Source organism: Chelonia mydas, chromosome 18 (genome assembly GCF_015237465.2).
Source record: "Chelonia mydas isolate rCheMyd1 chromosome 18, rCheMyd1.pri.v2, whole genome shotgun sequence".
Taxonomy (NCBI): Eukaryota; Metazoa; Chordata; order Testudines; family Cheloniidae; genus Chelonia; species Chelonia mydas.
Window position 1 is genome coordinate 10,949,708 of NC_051258.2, and position 22,334 is coordinate 10,972,041.

Sequence of the window (22,334 nt, forward strand, 5' to 3'; positions counted from 1 at the left end):
ATACCACATTTTAAACAAATTTGAGATTCAGGAAGTGGGGGAAGGAGAGCAAGAATGAAATTCAAGCGTCCTTCAGCTACACTGAGAGAGTAAAGTTGAGGGGTACATCTCCCCTTGCCTCTCCAGTGGTTGCATCTATGTCTGACATTTTATCATGTGAGTGTATTTTGAACATATCACCCTACTGTAACCAGAAATAGAACAAGACAAATTAGAACTTTAAAGAGTTTCTGACTGCCCAGTTGTGCCACACTGGGGTTCAAAGCACATCTCCAAAGAGGAGAATATCTACTCTTCATTTTATCTCTGTCACTTTCTGTTTGACCTCTGCCAACACCAGAACAGTAACAGATAGAGAGCTTTGCCTGATGGCTGGGAAGAGAAATCTAACAAGGAAGTCACAGCTGGGGGCAAAAAGCACAGGAGTTAGATTCTCAGAAAGAACTGATTTCAAAACAACTTTTAACCTGTAACTAATCATGGACTTCCTTGGACACATATAACCTAGCAGGGCCACAGAGCTCTGGTACTGCCTGCAGATAGCTGGAGACTAGTCCACAGAGACACACACTTCGATCTAACATTGGCCCCAGCAGCACAAAGCCTGGCACTGCCCCCACCCTCCCATCAGCATCTCAGGAGCTCGCCACAGTCAGCACAGACAAAGCCTAACACTGCTCTCTCTATCTACACACACTCAGCCTGGCACTGCCCCCGCCCCCCAGTGCACACCCAGCCTGGCACTGCCCCTGGTCCCACCCCGGGCGTGCACCCAGCCTGGCACTTCCCCCGCCCCCACCGCACACCGAGCCTGGCAATGCCCCCGCCCCCCAGCACACACCCAGCCTGGCACTGCCCTGGCCCCCCAGCACACACCCAGCCTGGCACTGCCCCTGGCCCCCAGCGCGCACCCAGCCTGGCACTGCCCCTGGTCCCACCCCCGGCGTGCACCCAGCCTGGCAATGCCCCCGCCCCCCAGCACACACCCAGCCTGGCACTGCGCTGGCCCCCCAGCACACACCCAGCCTTGCACTGCCCCTGCCCCCCAGCGCGCACCCAGCCTGGCACTGCCCCTGGTCCCACCCCCAAGTGCGCACCAAGCCTGGCACTTCCCCCAGCCCCCGGCATGCACCCAGCCTGGCACTGCCCCCGCCCCCTGGCACGCACCCAGCCTGGCACTGCCCCTGCCCCCCAGCACACACCCAACCTGGCACTGCCCCTGGCCCCCCAGCACACACCCAGACTGGCACCGCCCCTGCCCCCCAGCACACACCCAGCCTGGCACTGCCCCGGCCCCCCGGCACGCACCCAGCCTGGCACCGCCCCCGCCCCCCGGCGCACCCCCAGCCTGGCACCGCCCCGGCCCCCGGCACACCCCCAGCCGGGCACCGCCCCCGCCCCCCCAGCGCACCCCCAGCCTGGCACCGCCCCCGCCCCCCAGCACACACCCAGCCTGGCACTGCCCCTGGCCCCCCAGCACACACCCAGCCTGGCACTGCCCTGCCCCCCAGCGCACACCCAGCCTGGCACCGCCCCTGCCCCCCAGCACACACCCAGCCTGGCACTGCCCCTGGCCCCCCAGCACACACCCAGCCTGGCACTGCCCTGCCCCCCTGCGCGCACCCAGCCTGGCACTGCTCCGGTCCCACCCCCAAGCGCGCACCAAGCCTGGCACTTCCCCAGCCCCCCGGCACGCACCCAGCCTGGCAACGCCCTTGGCCCCCAGCACGCACCCAGCCTGGCACCGCCCCGGCCCCCGGCACACACCCAGCCTGGCACCGCCCCCGCCCCCCAGCGCACCCCCAGCCTGGCACCGCCCCCGCCCCCCAGCACACACCCAGCCTGGCACTGCCCCTGGCCCCCCAGCACACCCCCAGCCTGGCACTGCCCTGCCCCCCTGCGCGCACCCAGCCTGGCACTGCCCCAGTCCCACCCCCAAGCGCGCACCAAGCCTGGCACTTCCCCTACCCCCCGGCACGCACCCAGCCTGGCAACGCCCTTGGCCCCCAGCACGCACCCAGCCTGGCACCGCCCCCCGGCACGCACCCAGCCTGGCACCGCCCCCGCCCCCCGGCGCACCCCCAGCCTGGCACCGCCCCGGCCCCCGGCACACACCCAGCCTGGCACCGCCCCCGCCCCCGCCCCCCAGCGCACCCCCAGCCTGGCACCGCCCCCGCCCCCCCAGCACACACCCAGCCTGGCACTGCCCCTGGCCCCCCAGCACACACCCAGCCTGGCACTGCCCTGCCCCCCAGCGCACACCCAGCCTGGCACCGCCCCGGGCCCCCCAGCACACACCCAGCCTGGCACTGCCCCTGGCCCCCCAGCACACACCCAGCCTGGCACTGCCCTGCCCCCCTGCGCGCACCCAGCCTGGCACTGCCCCGGTCCCACCCCCAAGCGCGCACCAAGCCTGGCACTTCCCCAGCCCCCCGGCACGCACCCAGCCTGGCAACGCCCTTGGCCCCCAGCACGCACCCAGCCTGGCACCGCCCCCGCCCCCCGGTGCACCCCCAGCCTGGCACCGCCCCGGCCCCCGCCCCCCAACGTGCACCCAGCCTGGCACCGCCCCCGCCCCCCAGCGCGCAACCAGCCTGGCACCGCCCCCGCCCCCGCCCCCAACCTGGCACCGCTCCCGCCCCCAAGCGCGCACCCAGCCTGGCACCGCCCCTGCCCCCCGGCGCGCACCCAGCCTGGCACCGCCCCCGCCCCCCGGCACGCACCCAGCCTGGCACCGCTCCCGCCCCCCAGCGCGCACCCAGCCTGGCACCGCCCCTGGCCCCCCAGCGCGCACTCAGCCTGGCACTGCCCTGCCCCCCTGCGCGCACCCAGCCTGGCACTGCCCCTGGTCCCACCCCCAAGCGCGCACCAAGCCTGGCACTTCCCCAGCCCCCCGGCACGCACCCAGCCTGGCACCGCCCTTGGCCCCCAGCGCGCACCCAGCCTGGCACCGCCCCCGCCCCCCAGCGCGCACCCAGCCTGGCACCGCCCCCGCCCCCCAGCGCGCATCCAGCCTGGCACCGCCCCCGCCCCCAACCTGGCACCGCTCCCGCCCCCAAGCGCGCACCCAGCCTGGCACCGAACCCTCCACCTTCCCCGGGCCCCTACGGGTTAAGCCCGCCTTGTCTGTCGTAAAGTGTCGTGCTCCGGGTCAGGCTCCGCTTTCCGGCCGCGGGGGCGCTCGGTTTGCGGCAGGTCGGGCAGGCGCGGGCGGAAGCGCGGGTCGGGTCCGGGCCGGGCGGAGGGAGGCGCGCAGGCCGGGGATGAGGGGCCCCCCGCGGGGCGGCTGGTAGCTCCAGGCCGCGGGCGACTCCAGGCCCCTCCGCCCCCCATGTGGCTGCAGCAGCGGCTGAAGGGCTTCCCGGGGCTGCTCTCCAGCAGCTGGGCCCGGCGCCTCCTGGCCCTGCTCGGCTTCCTGCTCGTGGCCTACTGGTACCTGGGGGGCGCCCGGCCGCGCCTGCCCTGGGGCGCCGGGGAGCCGCGGGGCGGGGAGGCCGGGCTCTGCCTCCAGGCCGAGACGCGGGCCTGGCCGGGGCTGGAGGAGCGCGGCGATGCCCTGAGGCTGCGCCTCCCCGGCGACGGCGCCCCGGAGGCTGCGGGGGGGCACCCGGCCCTAGTGGGCAACGGCTTCCTGCTGCTGGACGTCGCCGCCAACCGGCTCTGGGTGTCCGCCGGGGCCTCCGCGGCCGGCCCGGCCCACGCCACCGACTACCCGGCGCTGGTGCAGCTCAAGGCGGTGAGCGGGCAGGCTGAGGCCCGGGCCGCGGCGGTGGTGCTGCGGGACGGGGCGGTGCGGCGGGTGCGGTGCGTCCCGAGCGGGCAGGGGCCGGCCGCAGCCCAAGCCCCCGCCCGCGACTGCGTGACGGTCCGGGAGGAGCTGCTGGCCCACCGCAGCCGGCCCCACCTCTACCTGCAGCGGATCCACATCGCCAACCCCACCGAGAGGGTCATCGCCTTCGAGGCCTCCACCCCTTCCCCCCCCTCCTCTGTCCTGGGAGCCAAGTTTGTCACCAGCCTGGAGAAGGTGGGGGACCGGCAGTTCCTGTTCTCCTCCGGCCGGGTGCTCCTTGCTAGCAGCTCCAAGGTGGTGCTGGTGGTGGTGGCTGCCAAAAAACTGGTGACCCGGGTGCAGGTGGCACCCAAGTCTCATTTCCATGAGACAGTGCTGTCCGTTGTATACACCTCAGAGCCCATAGAGCTCTCCAGCCTGGAGGAAACCTTCAGCAAGCTGAGGGAGTTGGCTAAGAAGGAGATGCTGGAGGTGATGCAGATGGGGGTTGAGGAGCTGTTCCAGGAGCACCAGCAGACTTGGTCCGATTTGTTTATTTCAGGTAAGGAGATCTAGGTTCACTTGAAAACCAAGTAGCGAGAGCACCCCATTGCATTAACAGGTGAGCTCCACTCACAACGTTCTGGTCACTTATGAAGCATTTCAGTTCACATGAAATTTCATCCTTCCTCTGAGATGGTTAGAGGAACAGTAGGGATGTCTCAGGTTGTTAATAACCTAATGCTTTTTGCTCAAAGCACTTCAAAGGTAGCTAAACATTATTAGATAAAGAAACAAAGGTTAAGGAGAGAACTTTAAGAAGTGGCTTCTGATTTCTAGTCCCTGCTCTAGATCTGCCACTGGCTTGCTGTGTAATCTGAGGCAAATCAGAGGCCAAAACTAAGTAGCCTCTGATCCTGGCTGCCCAATCTGAGAAACCTTAGTCTAGTTTTTCAGAAGTTCTTAACTTCAGTTAAAGTTGTGGGTGCTAATGGGACCGGCAGCGGCTGAATACTAAGACAGTCTCACTTAATAGACCTGGAAGAGACCTTGAGAGGTCATCTCATCTAGCCCTGTGTGCTGAGACAGAACCAAATATACCTAGACCATCCCTGACAAGTGTTTGTCTAACCCATTCTTAAAAACTTCCAACGATGGGATTCCACAATCTCCCCGAAAGCCTATTCCAGTACTTAAATACCCTTAAAGTTAGAAAGTTTTTCCTAATATTAAACCTAAGTCTTTCTGGCTGCAGATTAAGCCCATTACTTCTTGTGCTACCTTAAATGGACATGGAGAAGAATTGATCACTGTCCTTTTTATAACAGGCCTTAACATATCTGAAGATTTATCAAGTCTTCTCTTCTCCCCCCCTCCCCCCCCGCCCCCACCCAAGACTAAACATACCCATTTTTAACCTTTCCTCAGAGGTAATCTATTGTTACAGGCTGGAAATCAATTCTAGGGATCAGTAGGATGAGACTACAAAGTACCTCATAAATCTGGTAAATTACAGTTTGTAAAGCTTTTCAAAAAGCATGGAAAATCCAACTACATTAATAAGGAAGTTAGTCACCGTTACACATACATCCACAGGGTCTCAGAGCAGCAGAAGTTCTATTAACGTAACTAGAGAGAATTCAACTACAGACATGCTTAACCAAGAGCTCCTTGGTTTCTCCAGGAATAATGTGATAGTCCTGTACTTGCTTTAGACTGGGTAGGGATGGTTAACACTAAGTTAATGTCAGTTATGTGAGAGTACTGGAACTGAAGTAGCCTTGATGAGTCCCTGTGTGTTATACGTGTGTACAATTCTACGGAAAGGGAGTCTGTAAGTCTCCCTTCACAGGATATATATCTTGCCCATTAAAATTTCCTCTGGGCTGAAACTTAGTACAAGGTGTCCACATAGCAATTTTTTAAAAAAAAGAGAAAAATGCAACTTTTCCTGTTTTGATTTATAATAAATGGGACATGATCAGGTCCCTAATTTGTTCCATTCACTTCAGTGTTTTCAAAACAAGTTAAAATGGAAGATATCAGAGTAAGAAATGGCTGAGCACTGCCAGCCAAGCGTGAGCTTTTGCACTCAGTTCCTTGTCACCCTCACACCAACATCTGTGTAGCCGTTGGCACCAGTATCTGCAAATCTGAACTTCCTGTTTTCTCTATTTAAACACTTGCTGACAGACAGGTGTGACATTCTGAGCGATTTTTTTTTTCTTATATTGCAGGGGTCGAAATGAGAAAGATTACAGATTCCCACACACCATCCAGCAAGACTGTCAATATGACTCTCTACTATGTCCTATCTTGCATGCCAGCTCCTCTGCTGGATCCACTCATTGGTGGTGAGGACAGAGAAAAAATGGAAGCCAACTTGAACTATGCTGACCACTGCTTCAGTGGCCATGCAACCATGCATGCAGAGAACCTGTGGCCCGAGAAGCTGTCCAGTGTTCCTCAGATTCTGCAGCTCTCAGACTTGTGGAAGCTGACTCTCCAGAAGCGGGGATGCAAGAGCCTGGTGGCAGCTGGGGTCCATGGACTCATGCAGGGGATGGTGCTCAGCTTTGGAGGTCTGCAGTTCACAGAAAACCATCTCCAGTTTCAGGCTGACCCTGATGTGCTTCACAACAGCTATTCCCTGCGTGGGATCCACTATAACAAAGACCTGATTAATCTGGCTGTTCTGCTGGATGCTGAAGGAAAGCCCTTCCTGCATGTGTCTGTGAAGTTCCAGGACAAGCCAGTTAGGCTGTATGCCTGCGAGGCAGGCTGCTTGAATGAGCCTGTGGAGTTGACATCTGAGCTGCGGGGTCACACCTTCCCTGTCATGGTGACTCAGCCTATCACACCATTACTTTATATATCTACAGACCTGACCCATCTGCAGGACCTGAGACACACGCTACATCTGAAAGCTATCCTGGCCCATGAGGAGCACATGGCCAAGCAGTACCCAGGTTTACCCTTCCTGTTCTGGTTCAGTGTGGCCTCGTTAATCACACTCTTCCACCTGTTTCTGTTCAAACTCATCTACAATGAATACTGTGGGCCAGGAGCCAAGCCACTCTTCAGGAGTAAGGTATAAAGCTGCCACTGTCCGCTGCTTTCTTGGGAGCCAAGTTATCAGCCTGGTTTTCTGTCAGCTGTTGTTAGGGAGGTTCTCTCTGGTTGTGAAAGGGTTTTGAATCTGTCTTGAAGTGTGTGTGCACACACGCGTGCACACATACACACTTGTCCCGGAAAGGTGACTCTTCTTGCAAGACAGTAGGATTAGGTCAGGGAGACTGCAAGACTCAACCATTAGCAAAATAAATCCATTGTTATTCCTTTTAAAAACCTTTGGATGGCTACCATTTAAAGCAGACACCCTCTTTCACTGCAGAAACTTAGAGGTTTGTTTGTATTGACACCATATGGTGTTTGTCATGCAATTATACAGTAGTGGAATGCTAGTGACAAAGCTGCGTGCTTTTTCCATGGAGTACTCTTATCCCTACTGTTGTGTGGGCATTGCTTGCACACTTGTCTGCTGTGAGTGAATTGTGTAATATGGAAATTCACACACATGCAAGCTCCTGCCCTAGTCCAGATGCTTATTTGTTGGGTCTGTGGATAAATATTCTAGACTTGTAGTCACTGCGTGGTTCTCACTGAATGTCACCTTTACCAGCCTCAGTTTGGAGACGTACAAAACCAATATTAGTTCTCCTGCTATTTAGACTAAATATAGAGCCATCCTGAAGGCAGGACAGTGTGTTCTTTTCTGAAAGCTGGGGATTTGGGCCCCAAGATATTTTGCACCTCCCAGCTGTATAAGGGCTTTGAGTACTTGGTTTACTACGGTACCTTAAGCTTAGTGGCCAGGGTGACTTGGCATAGTCAAGGGCAAGAGTGGAAGAGATGTACTTAGTACAGAACAGGGACTAGGAAACATTCTCCTGCTCTTAGTGCCAATATTTTCTAGTTGCACCTTACTGGCACGGAAGGGAAAATGAAAAATTAGACTGACTTGCTGTGTGAGCCAAGTGCGTTGGTCAAAACCTCCTCTCTTTAAGATCAATGTTAAGACTTAACTGCAGAATTGTTGTGTGTGTTTATTAATAAACAGTCACCAAATAGAGACGTGCTCAGGGGAAACATTCTGGCTTCAGATTGTCCTGCTTTTCTAAATCAGAAAAGCAAATTAAATGAAGGTTAGCTGAGGCTGGACTAGACACTGGACTTAGGTTAATGTTCACAAAATAAGAGGGGGTTAGAGATGGACTTTCAAGGAGATTCTCTCCTCTCTCATATGCAAGTAACTTATTGGCTCCCTGACTGCTGTTGGGAGACTGATCCTGAGTGGTGCTGAACACGTGCATTCCTGTGAGGTCATTGGGCGTTGAAGGTTCTCCAGCACTTGTGGCTAGACTCCAGCTAGACATAGGAAGATGTAGATTAAATGTACAGATCACAGAAATCTGCAAACAGTTGCATTCTTTCTCCAGTTGCATGATCTCCTTGAGATCATGATCAAAATATTAATGCAAAGGGAAAAGTGCTCAGGAAGTCATTTGTATTGTGGTGTGTGCTACTGCATCCTGGAACTCAAACTGTCTCATGACCCTTATTCAGTGCTGTCTATATCTCTCTCTGCCTTTGCTATTGAAGGATCGGGGAGACTCACCTTCTGCCTTTTACATAATGGATTGTGTTCACCATTACAGCTTATTAGCACTGACACTATCCATTGAATTAGAGAAATTGCACAGCCATAGACTTGGAGCTGAGTAAGCATCTGTTTCTTGCATTGGTGCTCTTTGCTTTGCAAGGAGTCGTGCAACGTCCAGCAGATTAGCTCATTCAATGTCTTGGGCTGGAGTCAGCTACAATGAAGATGGTACAGAGCCTGTGTGGTCTAATGACAGCTCCGTGCCACAGACAGGGATGAAGTGAAATCTGTTGCTGAAATATAAGGTTTCTGTAGCTGTAAGCAAGATAACACCTTGTTTTATTAATTGCACAGGAAGATCCCAGTGTCTGAGCAAGTGAACTAACAGTCCTGCTTTCAGCCTCCATTTGCACAAGACACCTAGTGCCCGACAGTTCTGCGGCTGAGAACAAGGACCTTCTGAAAGCAACAACCCTTTTGTGCCTTGTTAAGAGGGGAATCCGTGACTTCGAAAGTTTATGGTGATTCAAAGGTTTACACTAGAAGCTCATGTATCACTGGGGTGTCTCTTTCTGTGTAACGTGTTCAGTTCCGTAAGATTAATCCATGTGGTGAGGAATACTTGAAAATATGAGTCCTTTGATTCTTTTTAACTTTACAGGAAAATAAAGAATGAGCGTTCCCTTTAGAGTTAACCTAACTAGAAAATTCTTTAATTCAATGTCACTTCTCCTTTCTAGAATGCATTTTAATTTATTGCACTGCGGGGCAGGGGTGGGACAGGATGTTAATTTTGCATTCAAATGTATAGCAAACAACACCCACTTAAACTGTACATATAAGTGCTGGTGTAACAAGTTTAGCTCAGCCTCTGATTGTAGAGTGCAAAATAATCAGTTTAATGAAGCGATTTCTGGGTTATATTTGGAAATGCTGACCTGCCAATTTTCTGTTCTGAGCATAATATTGAGACTTTGTGCATTGGTATGTTCTGGCTTCTGGGGAGGCATCCTACTTTATAGTGATTTGAAGATTGTTTGGTTTTAAAATTCCAAAGCTGTTGTTTTTAAATAAATACCTTTCAGTCTACACATGTTATGGTTCACTTTTTCCATAGGTTAAAAAGAAAAAGCAGCACCTTTTGGAAATGGAGTGCCAGCAGCTCTAGTTACAGTCAGAACCAAGGACACTATTGAAGTGGGTTTGGATTTAAGGGGAAAAATAATTAAATAGGGAAAAATGGTGGGTAAAGGGCCAAGAACTCCAAACATTCTCTAAATCACGGGTCAAAGTAAAATTTTGCACACCCAATAGCTAGACGGTGAGAAACTTATTTCCAGGCAATGACCTTTTTAGAAAGAACAAAAGATGCTATTCCTCTGTACTTTGAGAAGCAGAAAACAGACCGTACAACTTCAGCCTTGCCCAGTATATTCCACATAGAATGGGGGGAGAAGGAACCAGGTCTTAAGACAAACTTGTTTTTTCTGTGCTTTCCCTGCTATGCTATAGGCCAAAAAAGGATCCCTTGAACCCACCCCTGAAGACTTGTCCCTTAAAGCAGTAATATTTACTCATTTTATATTTTAAGGTTGAGATTTTCAAGCAGCCTAGGGGATTTAAACATCTTCCATTAATTTTAAATGTCTAGATACCCTAGACTATCCAGGAAATCTTAACCTGTGTTTCAAAGTCAATATTTTAAACTGAACTCTCGGAAGATATGTTGTAGGGAAATGCCAAACTAATGAGATCTGATCCTGTGGTATTTCTACCATCCACTAAAACAGTACGAGTTTAGTTATGTGAAACAGGGTCATGTCCATGGTGTCAGTAAAAGTTTCCTCAGTTATCCAAACTTACTCAGTGCTCCTGCTGCCATTTAGATGATTGAGAAGACCTGCTTAGTATACCCCCCCTGCAAAAAAAAAATTACTCAAGGCACAGTTTGCAAAACCTCTCAGGGCAATAGTCAGATAGTGCCAGAAAAGGGAATAAGAGCAGTGTATTTACTCGCTGAATGCTAATACCACACCAGAGACTACTGCTTCTGGAAAAGCTTTTTCTGTAACAGGATTTTATTTGAAGGACTGATCAATGGTTTATCTGTTCAGCAGTAGCACCTTGTATCTTATTTCCCCACACAGTATTGAAGAGAACATGATGCGTCTGAATTATGAGGAAAGTAGACTCCTACTTCTTTACTACTTAAAGATCAGAGCAGTTCATGGTCAGGGGTTTCTCAGTGTTAAGTTCAGTACTTTGTTCTGGAAACTAAGCCCAAGGCTAGTAACTGCCAAGGAATTTCTGATAATAAGTGACCTGTCTTCAGAGCTGTCTCCAAGTAATAAAATGAGGTGCTTGCAACACTGGGAAGAAACACATTACCAGTTCTTCTAAGGTAGATGGCGGCAGCAGACCGAGCATGCTCAGTAGTTACAGGCAGGGCTGCTAAGGTTGCCCAACACATTCCATTCTAAGACCCTGTTTTCAATTACTAATAACAGCTTTGCCAAACTTTTAGCATTCAAGTTGAAATTTTCCATGCTGCCTGTTGCCTCGGGGGGAGGGGGCGGGAAATGTTTCTGAGAATGAAAGTAGGGGAAAATACTGCTTTGCACACTTTAAAAGAAATTCTGGTCAATTTTTTTTTTTTTTTTTAAACAGCTTTGGTGCCCCCGCTATGTGCTTGAGCAGGGAGTTGAAATTTGGGGAGGGGATAGCCATTGTGTCAGGGATGTGACTTCCTGTCCCTGTGAAAATCCATCAAAATTTGGCCAAGTTATAAGGTGTTGAAAAATTGCTTCTCACACGCTCAGAAACTTCTTAACAGGTGAGTGGTTAAATTCCCTGAAGGCTCGATCTGCCATGGGCATGCTCTAGCTTTGAGCTGAACAGGACTTTCCCTGCACTCGCAGCTCTGGTTTGTGGCAGGCCACACCATGCTGGCTCTCGGTACCTGAACTAAGCACACGGAGACTTTCTCCAGTACTCCCATTGACCCCTCCCTGGTCCAGCAGCATGATGGAAGAACCTGCCTGATTAGAATGCAGAGGGGACAAAAGCTGGACTGGGGCAGGGGGAGTAGATTGGGACAGAGAGCCGGAGAGTGGGACTCGAGGCTAGTGGGAAGGGACAGGGAATTGGGCTGGGTACAGGAGAGTGGGAGCCAAGGGGAGGGCTGTGACTGGCTGGACAAGGAGCCGTAGCTGGGGGTGGGACTGAGATTGGATAGAAGGCAATGGGGACTAGCTGGGCAAGGAGCCGTAGCTGGGGGTGGGACTGAGATTGGATAGAAGGCAATGGGGACTAGCTGAGCAAGGAGAGAATGGGAGCTGAGGTGTGGGGGAAGCTTTAAGGACGACCAATCTGGCAAGGCGCTAGGGAGAACTGGGACTGGCTGGGCAAGCAGACTAGCACAAGAAGCCCAGGGGATGGGGGAGACGCTGAGATTGGAGGGAGATGAGAACTGGGAGCTACTGGGGAGGGGGAATGTGGGTGAGGAAGAGAGATCGGACCTGGGAGGAGGCTGGGAGTTGAGACTGGCTGAGTGAGGGAATGGATACTGGGAAGGGTCTGCGATCAGATGAGGTGGGGAGAGACAAACTAAACTACTGAGGAGAGGAGACAGATCTGATTAGGAACCAGAGGAGAACTGGGACTGTCTGGGCAACCAGACTAGGACATGAAGAGGACACATTGGATGAGGAACCTGGGGAGGGAGATAGGGACTGCTGGGGTGACTGGAGGCCAGGGCTGGGGAGAGACAGATCGGATGCGGGGGTGGGGAGACTGGTAATTTGGAGGGATGGGACAAGGACTTGCTGGGCAAGGACACTGGGCTGAGACATCTGAGGAGTGGAGACTGGGACTGGCTAGGTAACGAGAATGGGACTGAAAGGAGGAGCCAAAGATGAGGAATGGGGAGGTTGGAGGAGACAAAAAAGTGTCAAACTTGGGGGAAGAAGACTCTGTTCCCACTAGAACACACCGCTACAGAGCCAAGGAAGGAACTCCCTCTTCCCTCTGCTGTCAGCAAATAACTGAAATGCACTGGCAAAATGTTCCACCCCAGCCCGTGCTGGTCCACATGGAGGCGGACAACCTACTACTACTACAGTGGGTTACTCAGTTAGCTCTGTGGTGGACCTGAAGGTTGCACATGTGCTAATGAGCCATGAGGATGTCAATATGCTCCATCAACTTTGTTTATTCAGTTTGCTTTTTCTAAAGCCTCAGAAATCACAGAGATCTGTTAAAAGATTATTAAAGTTGCAAAGTCTAAGGAATGCCAGAATTAAGGTTACCTGTGTAACCTTAATGTAGCCCTCCTGTGCGTATGCGTTATGACAGTCTTTAATCATATAATCAGGTACTATTTTTTTCACGAGTCCTGCCTCTTGCAGTGCACATGATGGGCTTGTTCTGAGAATGAATCAGAGTTGTGAAGTAAGATTTATTCATTTTTAGCAGAAATTGGAAGACGTGTCTGGCTGAGGCAGGGGATTGGAAGAACAGAAAGGATGGTCTCATGGTTAAAGAAGTTGAATGTTGCCCTGCAGAACTGGATTCTATCCCTGCTTCAGCCACAGAATTCCTATGTGATGTTGGGCAAGTCACTTAAACCCAAATTTTTTATAGGTGGTCACTAACTGCGTGTTCCCCATTTTCTGGGTTGAGTTGAGTCCTGTGGCCTGATTTGTTAAAGTGCTGGACACTTAAAGCTGCACCTGAAATTCATAGGAACTGTGCTTTGAACGTGTGAAGTGCTACAAAATGCTAAATACTCTGAAAAATCAGGTCCTAGGTATCTCAAATTTAGCACCCCAAAATTAGTGGATACTCTTTACCTTCATCTGTGCATCAGTTCCCTGTCTGTAAAATGGGGATACCACCGCTCCTTGGGCATTGGGAAAATAAATGTATTAACATTGGTGAAGCATTCAGAGCCTATAGTGATGAGCACCATAGAAAAGCCTGTGAAGAATTAATAATTCTGTCTTCAAAGCAGGGTTTGAATAGTGTGCACTAAGTAAGGCCTGGGGCCAGACACTAAACAATGAGGAGAAACAAAATAGTGAATAATTTGTCATTAAATAAGCACCCTCCGTTCTGTGCACTGAAGGAGGCCGGAGTCCTGTGGAAAAAAAATAGTATATGATCATGTAATTGAACACTATATCACAATGCATACGCACAAGGGGGTGAATTAAGGTTGCATTGGCAACCTTAATTCTGTCATTTCCTATCTTTTGGGTGCTTGGCTTTGGCAATTTTAGCTAGCTTTCTCCATGTGCATCACAACTGCCTTCACCATGGTCCCCATCACCACAGATGCAGTAAGAGCCTGAAGGCTCTTGGATTTCTGTCATCTAAGTTTATTATATACAAAATGATTCCCCAAGGCCTATTGCACTTTGTATTACAAGTTAGTTGCCTTACATCCAGTACAGAGCACCAGACAGCAGCAGTGGGGCGGATTAGGGAATGCAAAGCAGAGGGGAGGATGAATCACAATTATAGAAACTGGGCAGCAAAAAACAAAGCAAACACATGCAAGCCACTTCCACCAGCCAAGCTTTTGAACATGCCAGTCTGTTGAGAAGGGAGCAGGGAACTGCCAGTGGCCAAGTGACGGAGCATCTAGTCTGATCCTATTCACATTTACCCATGTGTTAGACATCATTAGCTTACTCAGTCTTCTGCTCCCATCAGCAGCCCCCTGCATCCTCCTGAGGGGCGTCTTGGTGGAGAGATCCAACGGTAACATTGCTCCTACAAGATCCACATTGCCATGGATGATGGAAAGTAGAACAGGGCCACAGGCCGTTCTGCAAGAGCCAGAGCCTATTGCAGAAGTCACAAGGAGCTGAGGACAGTTGTGGGTTAGGTGAGTCACACACCCCCTGTGGAGGCACAGGTAAACAAACAAGATGATTTGTAGGAAAGCTGAAATTCCACCCTCTGGCCCTCCTGAAGGGCATGGACAGGATTTGGCCTTGAATCTTATTTGTTCTCTCCATCTCAATGAGTTGCACCCTTTTGCCTTTGATTTTCCAATAGCTTACTTTCCAAGTACAGTTTGTGGAAAATCTTCTGAAAAGCAGATTTCAACACCTAGTATTTTAATGGTTTTGCTACCCCAAGAGCGAATGGGCTAACGGGGAGATAGCAAGTGGCAGGCATTAAAACTCTTCCTATAGTAAGAACTAAGTATATTGTAAGAAAAATTTGTTCTTATGCTTCAGTAGAATCTGCACACACACAGGGCTGTCCCTGCTCGGTCTTTTTCGGAAGTTCCGTGATCTGTTTTGGGGCTGTGCAGCATCTGGAATGAGAGGATGGGATGAAAAGACTCTAATGAAGATGACATGAGCCTATAGCAGCTCTCTGTGAATTGGGTCCTTGATCATCATTGGCCTCAGTTGCAGTTTGGAGCTTTTGGCCTCTCCACCAATGAACATCAAAAGAGTTTCTGGGGCACAATTATTCCAGGGCAGCTACTTCAGCTCTGTTAGACTTGCTCACATGCATATTGATGACTAGACCTGGAAAGGGGTGGGTGAGCTGTCAGTACCGATCACAAGCGGGAGAAAACAGAAGGCTTTCAGGGGGTTCTGCATTCAAGAGACATTGTAATCTATCTGTCCCCTTTGTCTGAAAATGTCCGTGCAATTCTATTTTATTGTAAAACAATGGCTCCAGTGCTCCCTTAGGAAACAACAGCACCCGCAACTCTGACCACCACCAATCAGTATATAAAGTACAGGGCCCTGGTAATCTCTACAATAGGGAACGTGCACACAATTTCTTAAAAGAAAATGTGTGTTAAGGCATCAGATGCCAGTTTTAAGAACTCCTTGGAATCTTATAAAGCACACCGAGGAAAGTATTGCACAATACCTTGGCAGTGCCAGTTCACTAGGCAGCAGGGGTACCACTAACAGACATTTATCTGAGTTGGAGAGTGATTTGGAAGCAGACACACATTTGGTTAAATTCCTTTCTTGGTTACACTGGTGAAACTCTGGAGTAACTCCAGTGGAATCCCAGGGCTATAAATCTGGAGTAACAACAGATGAATTTGGCATTGATTTGTTCAGCTGTATAAGCTTTGAACTTTATATTTGTTTTAGTCTGATTTACTTCAGTGGAAATTTTGCCTGAGTAAGGAATGTAGGATCCAGCTTTAAATAGACCTAATAACTAATTCTTTCTTCTTCCTCCTCAAAATGTCTTGCCGAGCCCCTGCCTCATTTTTCTTTTCATCCCAGATCAGAAGGGGCTAACGCTGTTCCTATTACAATGGCTGGCGCTCATTTTTGGAATTGAATGTGATAGGCTCTCAGATCATTGCATCTGCAAATATCTACTCAAAAAGGCTGATGAAAGAGAAAGGACCTTTCTGGTTCTATATTTGTACCGGTGGGGTTATTAATTTAGCAGGGGTGCAGAACACGACCCGAGTCAGTTGACACTCCACTTCCCTTACAGAGGTCAGCCCCTTTGCAGTAATCCAGGTGTTCAGAAAATGAGCAATGTGCATGAGAAAGGAGTTAGTGAAAGCACTTCTTTAGTGAAACTGGTGAAGAAGAAGGGATGAATCAAAGTGTCGCAGTTAGAAAGCCGTGGAAAGAAAATGACATCATAACCTTTGCCTGGCCTTCCCACCACCAACCGTTAAATCAGTCAGAACAAGAAGCTGGTGAGTCAAAGACATGTTATGGGATGACTGGAAATAGTTCTGTGTGTGTGTGTGAGAAATCTAGTGCTTAGAGTCTTGGGTTCCATTCCCAGCTCTATCTCTGCCCCACGGGAGAGTTGGGCAGTTTCTTTTCATCTCTCTGTGGTTCACAAATGCACTACAGAAAATTAGATGGCTCACAGGGGGTTGGGGAAGCTCAGCTGTAAGTGCGTCTGTGCTATAAAAGAGACACACAAATGAGGCCATTCACTTCCCCGATAGCTTACAATCAAAGTGATCATCCATGTTAGTAAATGTTCACAGCAGTTAATGCTAGGGAAGTAAATAGGCATAGTAAAAAACAACACTTTTCCTGTACACCAAAACCTCCAAAAATTGAATTCTGTGTTCTACCCAGGTAAATACATCGCCCTAGAAAGTACTGCTTCAGATTAAACAGTAACTTTATAGTCTCCACTCACTGAGGCTGTTTTAACTCTTCTTCGGTGCTGTTCTCTGTTAATAAAGAGTGGGTCTGATATTATCCTGCTGGTCTGACAGCCTCTCTGTTCCACAGGATGGTTTCTGGGAAGCATATGAGAATGGTTCTTTCAAGAGAGGCAGTGTGGATAAGTCACCAGTGGGAGCCACAATAGTGCCTGTGAAATAAGTGTACAGAAAATCAAAATCTTGTCACGTTTCAGACTCCTCTCTGGTAGTAGTGTGTCCCCATGCTACATGGCTGGTAGGTTTTGGGGTGAAATGCTGGAGATTCTTTTTTGAGATTTTTTTAGATTGCAAAATTTGAGGCAGGAACTGTGTCTACCTCAGTGTTTGAACAGTATCTAGCACAATCAGGGTCCCAAGAATTCTGAAGGGATACACTCCTGGCAGTCAGAAGTTTAGCACCCTGAAATGGGGCAGCCTCCCTGACCATCTTAGCTAATGGATATTGATGGACCTAGCCTGCATAAACTTATCCATAATTTTTTTTTACCCCAGTTACACTTCTGGCCATCATAACATCCCCTGGCATTGAGTTCCACAGGTTAGTTGTGTGTTTTGTGAAATTTACACACAAGTAATGCAACAAAATAATAATTTTCTGTGTGCTTAATGGAGGGAAAGTGAAAAGTGTACACGGCTGGTTCCTATTCCTCACCCAGAACTGTCTAGAAGATGAAATAAACACTTCACATTGGGCTTCACCTTAATCTCCTGATCAGTACATCTACCCACATAATTATGCTAGACCAAAGTCAACAAAACTGAAGGGAATAAGGACATCAGAAAGAAAACTTAGGTCAAAGTTTCCAAATTTGGGTGCTTGTAGTTAGGCACCACAATCCATATTTAGGCCCCAATCAAGCAAAAATTTAAGCATATCACTAACTTGGTGCAGGTGAGCAGTCCCTTGGTGTTCAATAGAACCCTTTACATGCATAAGGACTTAGGCATTTAAATAAGTGGCCGGACTTCCAGAGATTCCGAGTGCCTGCAGCTCCTACTGAAGTCACTACTGTGAGGAGAAAGCAACAGCCTCACTCCATAGACCATCCCCATCACAGGGCGAATGGAGAAAAAGGTATCAGGCCGTATTCCCCAATCCTGACACAATGCAAATTGAAGGTTAATTTGCCAGGGATGGTTAAAATGAAGCAAGAAGAGATTGGAGACCATTTTTTCCTCAGATCAAATTTCAACTTTGTTTTTTGATTTTGCCGGGGGGAATTTATGCTTCAGTATGAGACATGCTTTCTGATCCATATTCCCTTGGGCAGAACGGTCCAGGCTTTCCACACTAAAATGCATTTAAATATTAACAGGCTATAAACCGGAGTTATCCCCTTTCCTCTGCAAATTATGTATTACTGAAACCACCGGTGCACACAGAAAACCAAAATTACGGGCTTAATTTTCAGGAGTGCTGAGCACAGTCAGTTTGCCCATTGACTTTCACTGTAGGTGCTCAGCACTTCTGGAAAGCAGAGCATAAAACCAAGTATGAAGCATGGTCTAGTGGTTAAAGTGTCAGCTCTGTGAGCTGGGAGACCCGGGTACAATTCCTTGCTCTGCCACAGACTTCTTGTATGACCTTGGACAAGCCATTTAGTGTCTTTCTGCCTCACTTCTCCATCTGTTCAATGGGGATATTTGCACTTCACTCCTCTGCAGGGGTGCTAAATATTAAATGAAAGGTTGTAAAGTCCTCAGGTTTGGCAATGGGATTGCCTACGATGGATGGAAACCACACAACTAAGTCACCATAAACCATCCCCAGAAAGACACGGCAAATAAGAAAAAAATGTTATTTTCTGTTATGTGCGTAGGTGGTGGCGGGGGAGCAGTTGGCCAAATTTTGAAGACATTGACCAACTGTTCCTATCTGTTGCCCAGAAGGGGTTGTTTGCAGCTTTACTGAGGCTCCCAGTGGCCCTTACAACCTCTCCCAAGCTCTGTGAGTGCACCTGGCTGGGCTCTGTGATGAATGTGATCTCCTGGAACATCTGTGCGGTGGGGCTAAAGGGCTGGGAGTTGGTGGAGGTGCCAAAGGCCTCCATTAAAACCTAAAAGTGCTGTTTGCTTACAGAAAATGAGTCTGAGGTGGTGACAAGCAGTGTGGATGAAGAAGGCACTGCTGAACTGCAGCTGAGATAAGGAAAGCAGATGGGGCCTGAATCCCACCATTCAAGGAGGGAGAAATTAAAACCTGCAGACCAAGGGTAGTCACCTCGGCCCACCACACCCTAATAGAAGCCAACTGAGGTCAAACCATCCAAGCTTTCACCCTTACAATCCTACTAGGGACTATACTTTAGGGCCCTCCAAGCTACAGAATACCAGAAAGCTCCATTCACAATGCCAGATGCTTTTGAACAGACCCCAACATCTTTCTATGTACTTTTTTTTTATTTTATTATTTTCTCTGGAGTCTGGAGCTTGTCTATACCTCGGCCAAGAAATCTGGACCTTGCCCAGAAAGAATTGACTGCCCCTGCTGTAGACTTATCCATTCCCCGTCGAGCTCAGGCCTGGTCCCTCTTTGGCGCTTCAGCACCAAGGACAGAGGTGCTGGCCTTCCTCCCCGGGCCCCTCCAGCCGTCCCAGCACCCCGGGCTGGAGCAAGGCTGCTGCTCAGAACAGGACCCAGGATGTGTCGATTCACACCTGCGCCGCAGGAGAGCTGCACTTTAGGAGTCGCTCAAACACCGCCCGGGTTTGGCGCTGCGTAAAGGCGCCCAGGCAGCCCCCGAGACGAGCCAGCCTGCTTCTGATTCAGCCTGGAGGCTTGTCCTGATGCAGCGAAGAGCTGGAAGCCTGGGGGCGGCCGGGGCCTCTGACCCAGGCCCACAGGGACACGTGAAAAAATATTGACCCTGGCTCAGCGCAGCCCCTTTCTCCAGGGGAACCAGGCTTCGGGGAGCCAGCACGGTCCTTCCAGCCCGCAAGGAGAGCGCGCCAGACCCCTGCGATGAGCTCCCGGGGAGGAAATGGGCCCTCCCAGGTGTAGCTCCTCCAGGAGCGCCTCTCCCCAAGGGCTGGGCCGCTGCTCTGCGCCTCACACCCACCCAGGGGGCTGGGGACCCTCCAGGCCTCTCTGCCCAGGATAAAAGAGGCAGGGGAAGTTCGGGCCGGACTAGGTCGCAGCTCGCCTGCGCCCCCATCACCCCTGGGCTGTGGATGCCTCTGGCAGCCGGCTCCCATGTCGGGGCCAGGCCGCAGGGGCCGCTTCCTCGCCTCCGCTTCCCTGGGGGGGAAACCGACCGACAGCCAGGCCCAGGAGGCAGCCGGAGCACGGGAGGGAAGGATCGCGGAGCAAGTGGCGTCCGGCCTCTGCCAAACCGGCAGGTGGGTTCGGGAAGGGGGAGAGAGAAGCCGGGGCTGGTGGGGCAGGCACGGGGCAGGAGGAGGGAGGAGAAGCCAGGGCTGGAAATCTAGGGGGTTCTGGGGGAAGTGTGAGCGGAGGGTGGGACTGAAGCCCAGGGGCATTTGCCCGTGGGGGGCAGGAGCGTATCCCCACTGACGGCAGTTACACTAGGGGGAAAGGGGTGGGCTTCGTTTCATGGCCGCACAGGCTGGGGCTTCCCCAAGATACCCAGGTGCGTGGTTTCCTCAGAGACCCGAAGCGCTCCGCTGGGCGTGGGGAGAGAAATGGGTGGATGGTTTTTATTTAAACCACAGGATCCCGGGGCGCTTTCGAATCTCCTCCCTTCCCCAGAAATTGGGTTTCCTCATCGGTATAGCTCATTAGTGACCGATTACCCCGAGGCGAGAGCCAGGGACTCCCCACGAAGGGTCGGAGGAGCTCAGAGGGGATACAATGGGCCCCCCCCTTTCTTGCAAAGACCTTGACTCTGGGCCCGTTCGCCCCGCGAGTTTAGAACCTGGGGAGTCACGGTCGGGCTGCAGGGGCGCGACCCCATGGGTGCGTTGGTTAGCGGGGTTATCTTCAGCTAGACTTTCGAAATAACGCCAGCCACCAAGCGCAGCGCTAGACCCCCCCCCCACCGCGAGCTACCCCGCGGGAGAAGACAGGGGGGGAAGCCCCCAGCTGGCTGGAGGGGGGGGAACGATTTTAAAGAACAGAAGTTCGGCTGTGGGCCCCTGATGTTGAGAAATGGCCGCAAGCCGGCGGCCCGATCCTGATGCAGGTGAGATACATGGTCAGGTTCTCACGGGACTTGACTAGGACAGATCGACCCCGTTTCCTACGGGCCGCGAATGGCCCTTGAAACCGGGGGAAAGTTTGCTGCTCCCCCGGCCGGGCCAAGCGAGACCGGGCTACCAAACACATTCTACCCCCTTTGACAGTTTGCGGGGTACGCTCCCTTCTTGGGCGGAGGGAATTATTCTCACCGAGAGCACCCAAGTCTTGGGGTAAATATATAACCCTCAAACCAACAGTTTAAATATTGTCTTTCTCGTGTCCGATTTTATACGCATGCTTAAAATACCGAGATCTTTAAATACGCAATAACCCCCATGCGATTAATAATCGGAATGATAAACTGGGATATTTATTACGCATTTAATTTATATTATTGGAATACTGAATCATTTGGTAAAAGAAGGCTCATATCAAAATCAGAAGATACTGGAAAATAAATGTGGAGATAAGATTTGAGAACAGTGCATGGAAATATTTTAAAACGCTCCGGCGCGGGTTTGATATTCAGCACCGAATTTCTGCTCGCATAGCAGGGCTGATTTAAGATCTGGTTTGAGGTTGTTGCTTTCCAGCAGCGCTGTGACCGCGGAGAGGAGTTAACGAGCGTGGTAACCGAGTAAAACGTCTAGCGACAATTCACACCATGGCATCTTTGCAAACGCATCTTAACAACACACAAACAAGCCCATCACCTCCAGCTTTGGGCTCACTTAAACCAAACCATCGCTCTGCAATGACCTTTGTGTGCGGAAAAGCAGACAGTACAAAGTCAAGGCAAGATTTTATTTTTATCCTCCTGATATTTATGGATAGTTTCAAAAGTAGTAAAACGACTGACAAAAGGGTGGGGGGGGAAAAGCAGTTTATATGCAAGCCACCGTTAGAGAGAAAATCAAGAAGTGAATAATAATTAGGAGTATAAAGCTTTAGAATACAGCCCTCTGGGTGTTTGCTGGGAGTAGGATTTTCTCTGTTTCCCCCCCTTTTATATTAGATTGGTAAATGTCAGTAATAAGGAGCATATTTACATGACTGTTTTTCTTCTTCTTTCTAATAACGAAAGCCAGAGAGATCAGGAGAAGCGTCTGATGTGCCTGTGCTGAGAAATACCGTTTTAGTGTCTTTTTCATGATCCTTCTGCTATAAATCCAATACCATCCATCCAACGCAATAGGAAATCTGAGGGAGGTTTGGCATGTGAATTTGCTTAAATTCACATTTACTGCATACAACAAACCAAGCAAAGGAGGAGAACTGGACAAACGGTCTCCTCGCTGGAACTCTCCAGCTCCCCAGTATCTGTATCAAGGGCCGGATCCCGCCCCCATAGGAGTCACTGGCAAAGCTCGGTGGTGATCAGTTCCCAGCCTGCTTCTCAGTTTGATCAGAGCCATCCCAGGGACAGGTTATGAATGGTTCTGTTCCATGTTACTGATCACTCTGCCATCGAGCTGCCTGAGCATGGATGATCCCAGCAGCATGGATGAGAATGGCACAATATTTACAAGTACTATTATTTAAATAAAAGCCCCAAATATCGAGTTCAGTT

General features: G+C 50.9%; 1 protein-coding gene across 1 annotated transcript; it reads left to right on the forward strand.

The window, feature by feature from the left end:
- The first annotated feature begins 3,179 nt into the window (after positions 1–3,179).
- On the forward strand, positions 3,180–9,521 carry KIAA2013 (KIAA2013 ortholog). The gene is made up of 3 exons (XM_027826971.3): positions 3,180–4,331; positions 6,007–6,860; positions 8,787–9,521. The coding sequence occupies exons 1-3, from the start codon at positions 3,332–3,334 to the stop codon at positions 8,802–8,804; spliced, it is 1,872 nt and encodes a 623-aa protein (XP_027682772.2). The 5' UTR covers positions 3,180–3,331; the 3' UTR covers positions 8,805–9,521.
- The last annotated feature ends 12,813 nt before the right edge of the window (positions 9,522–22,334 follow it).

Coding starts and splice junctions, on each gene's coding strand:
- KIAA2013 (XM_027826971.3), top strand. CDS start 3,332: ATGTGGCTGCAGCAGCGGCTGAAGGGCTTCCCGGGGCTGCTCTCCAGC. Junction 4,332..6,006: donor GTCCGATTTGTTTATTTCAG/GTAAGGAGATCT, acceptor CTTATATTGCAG/GGGTCGAAATGAGAAAGATT.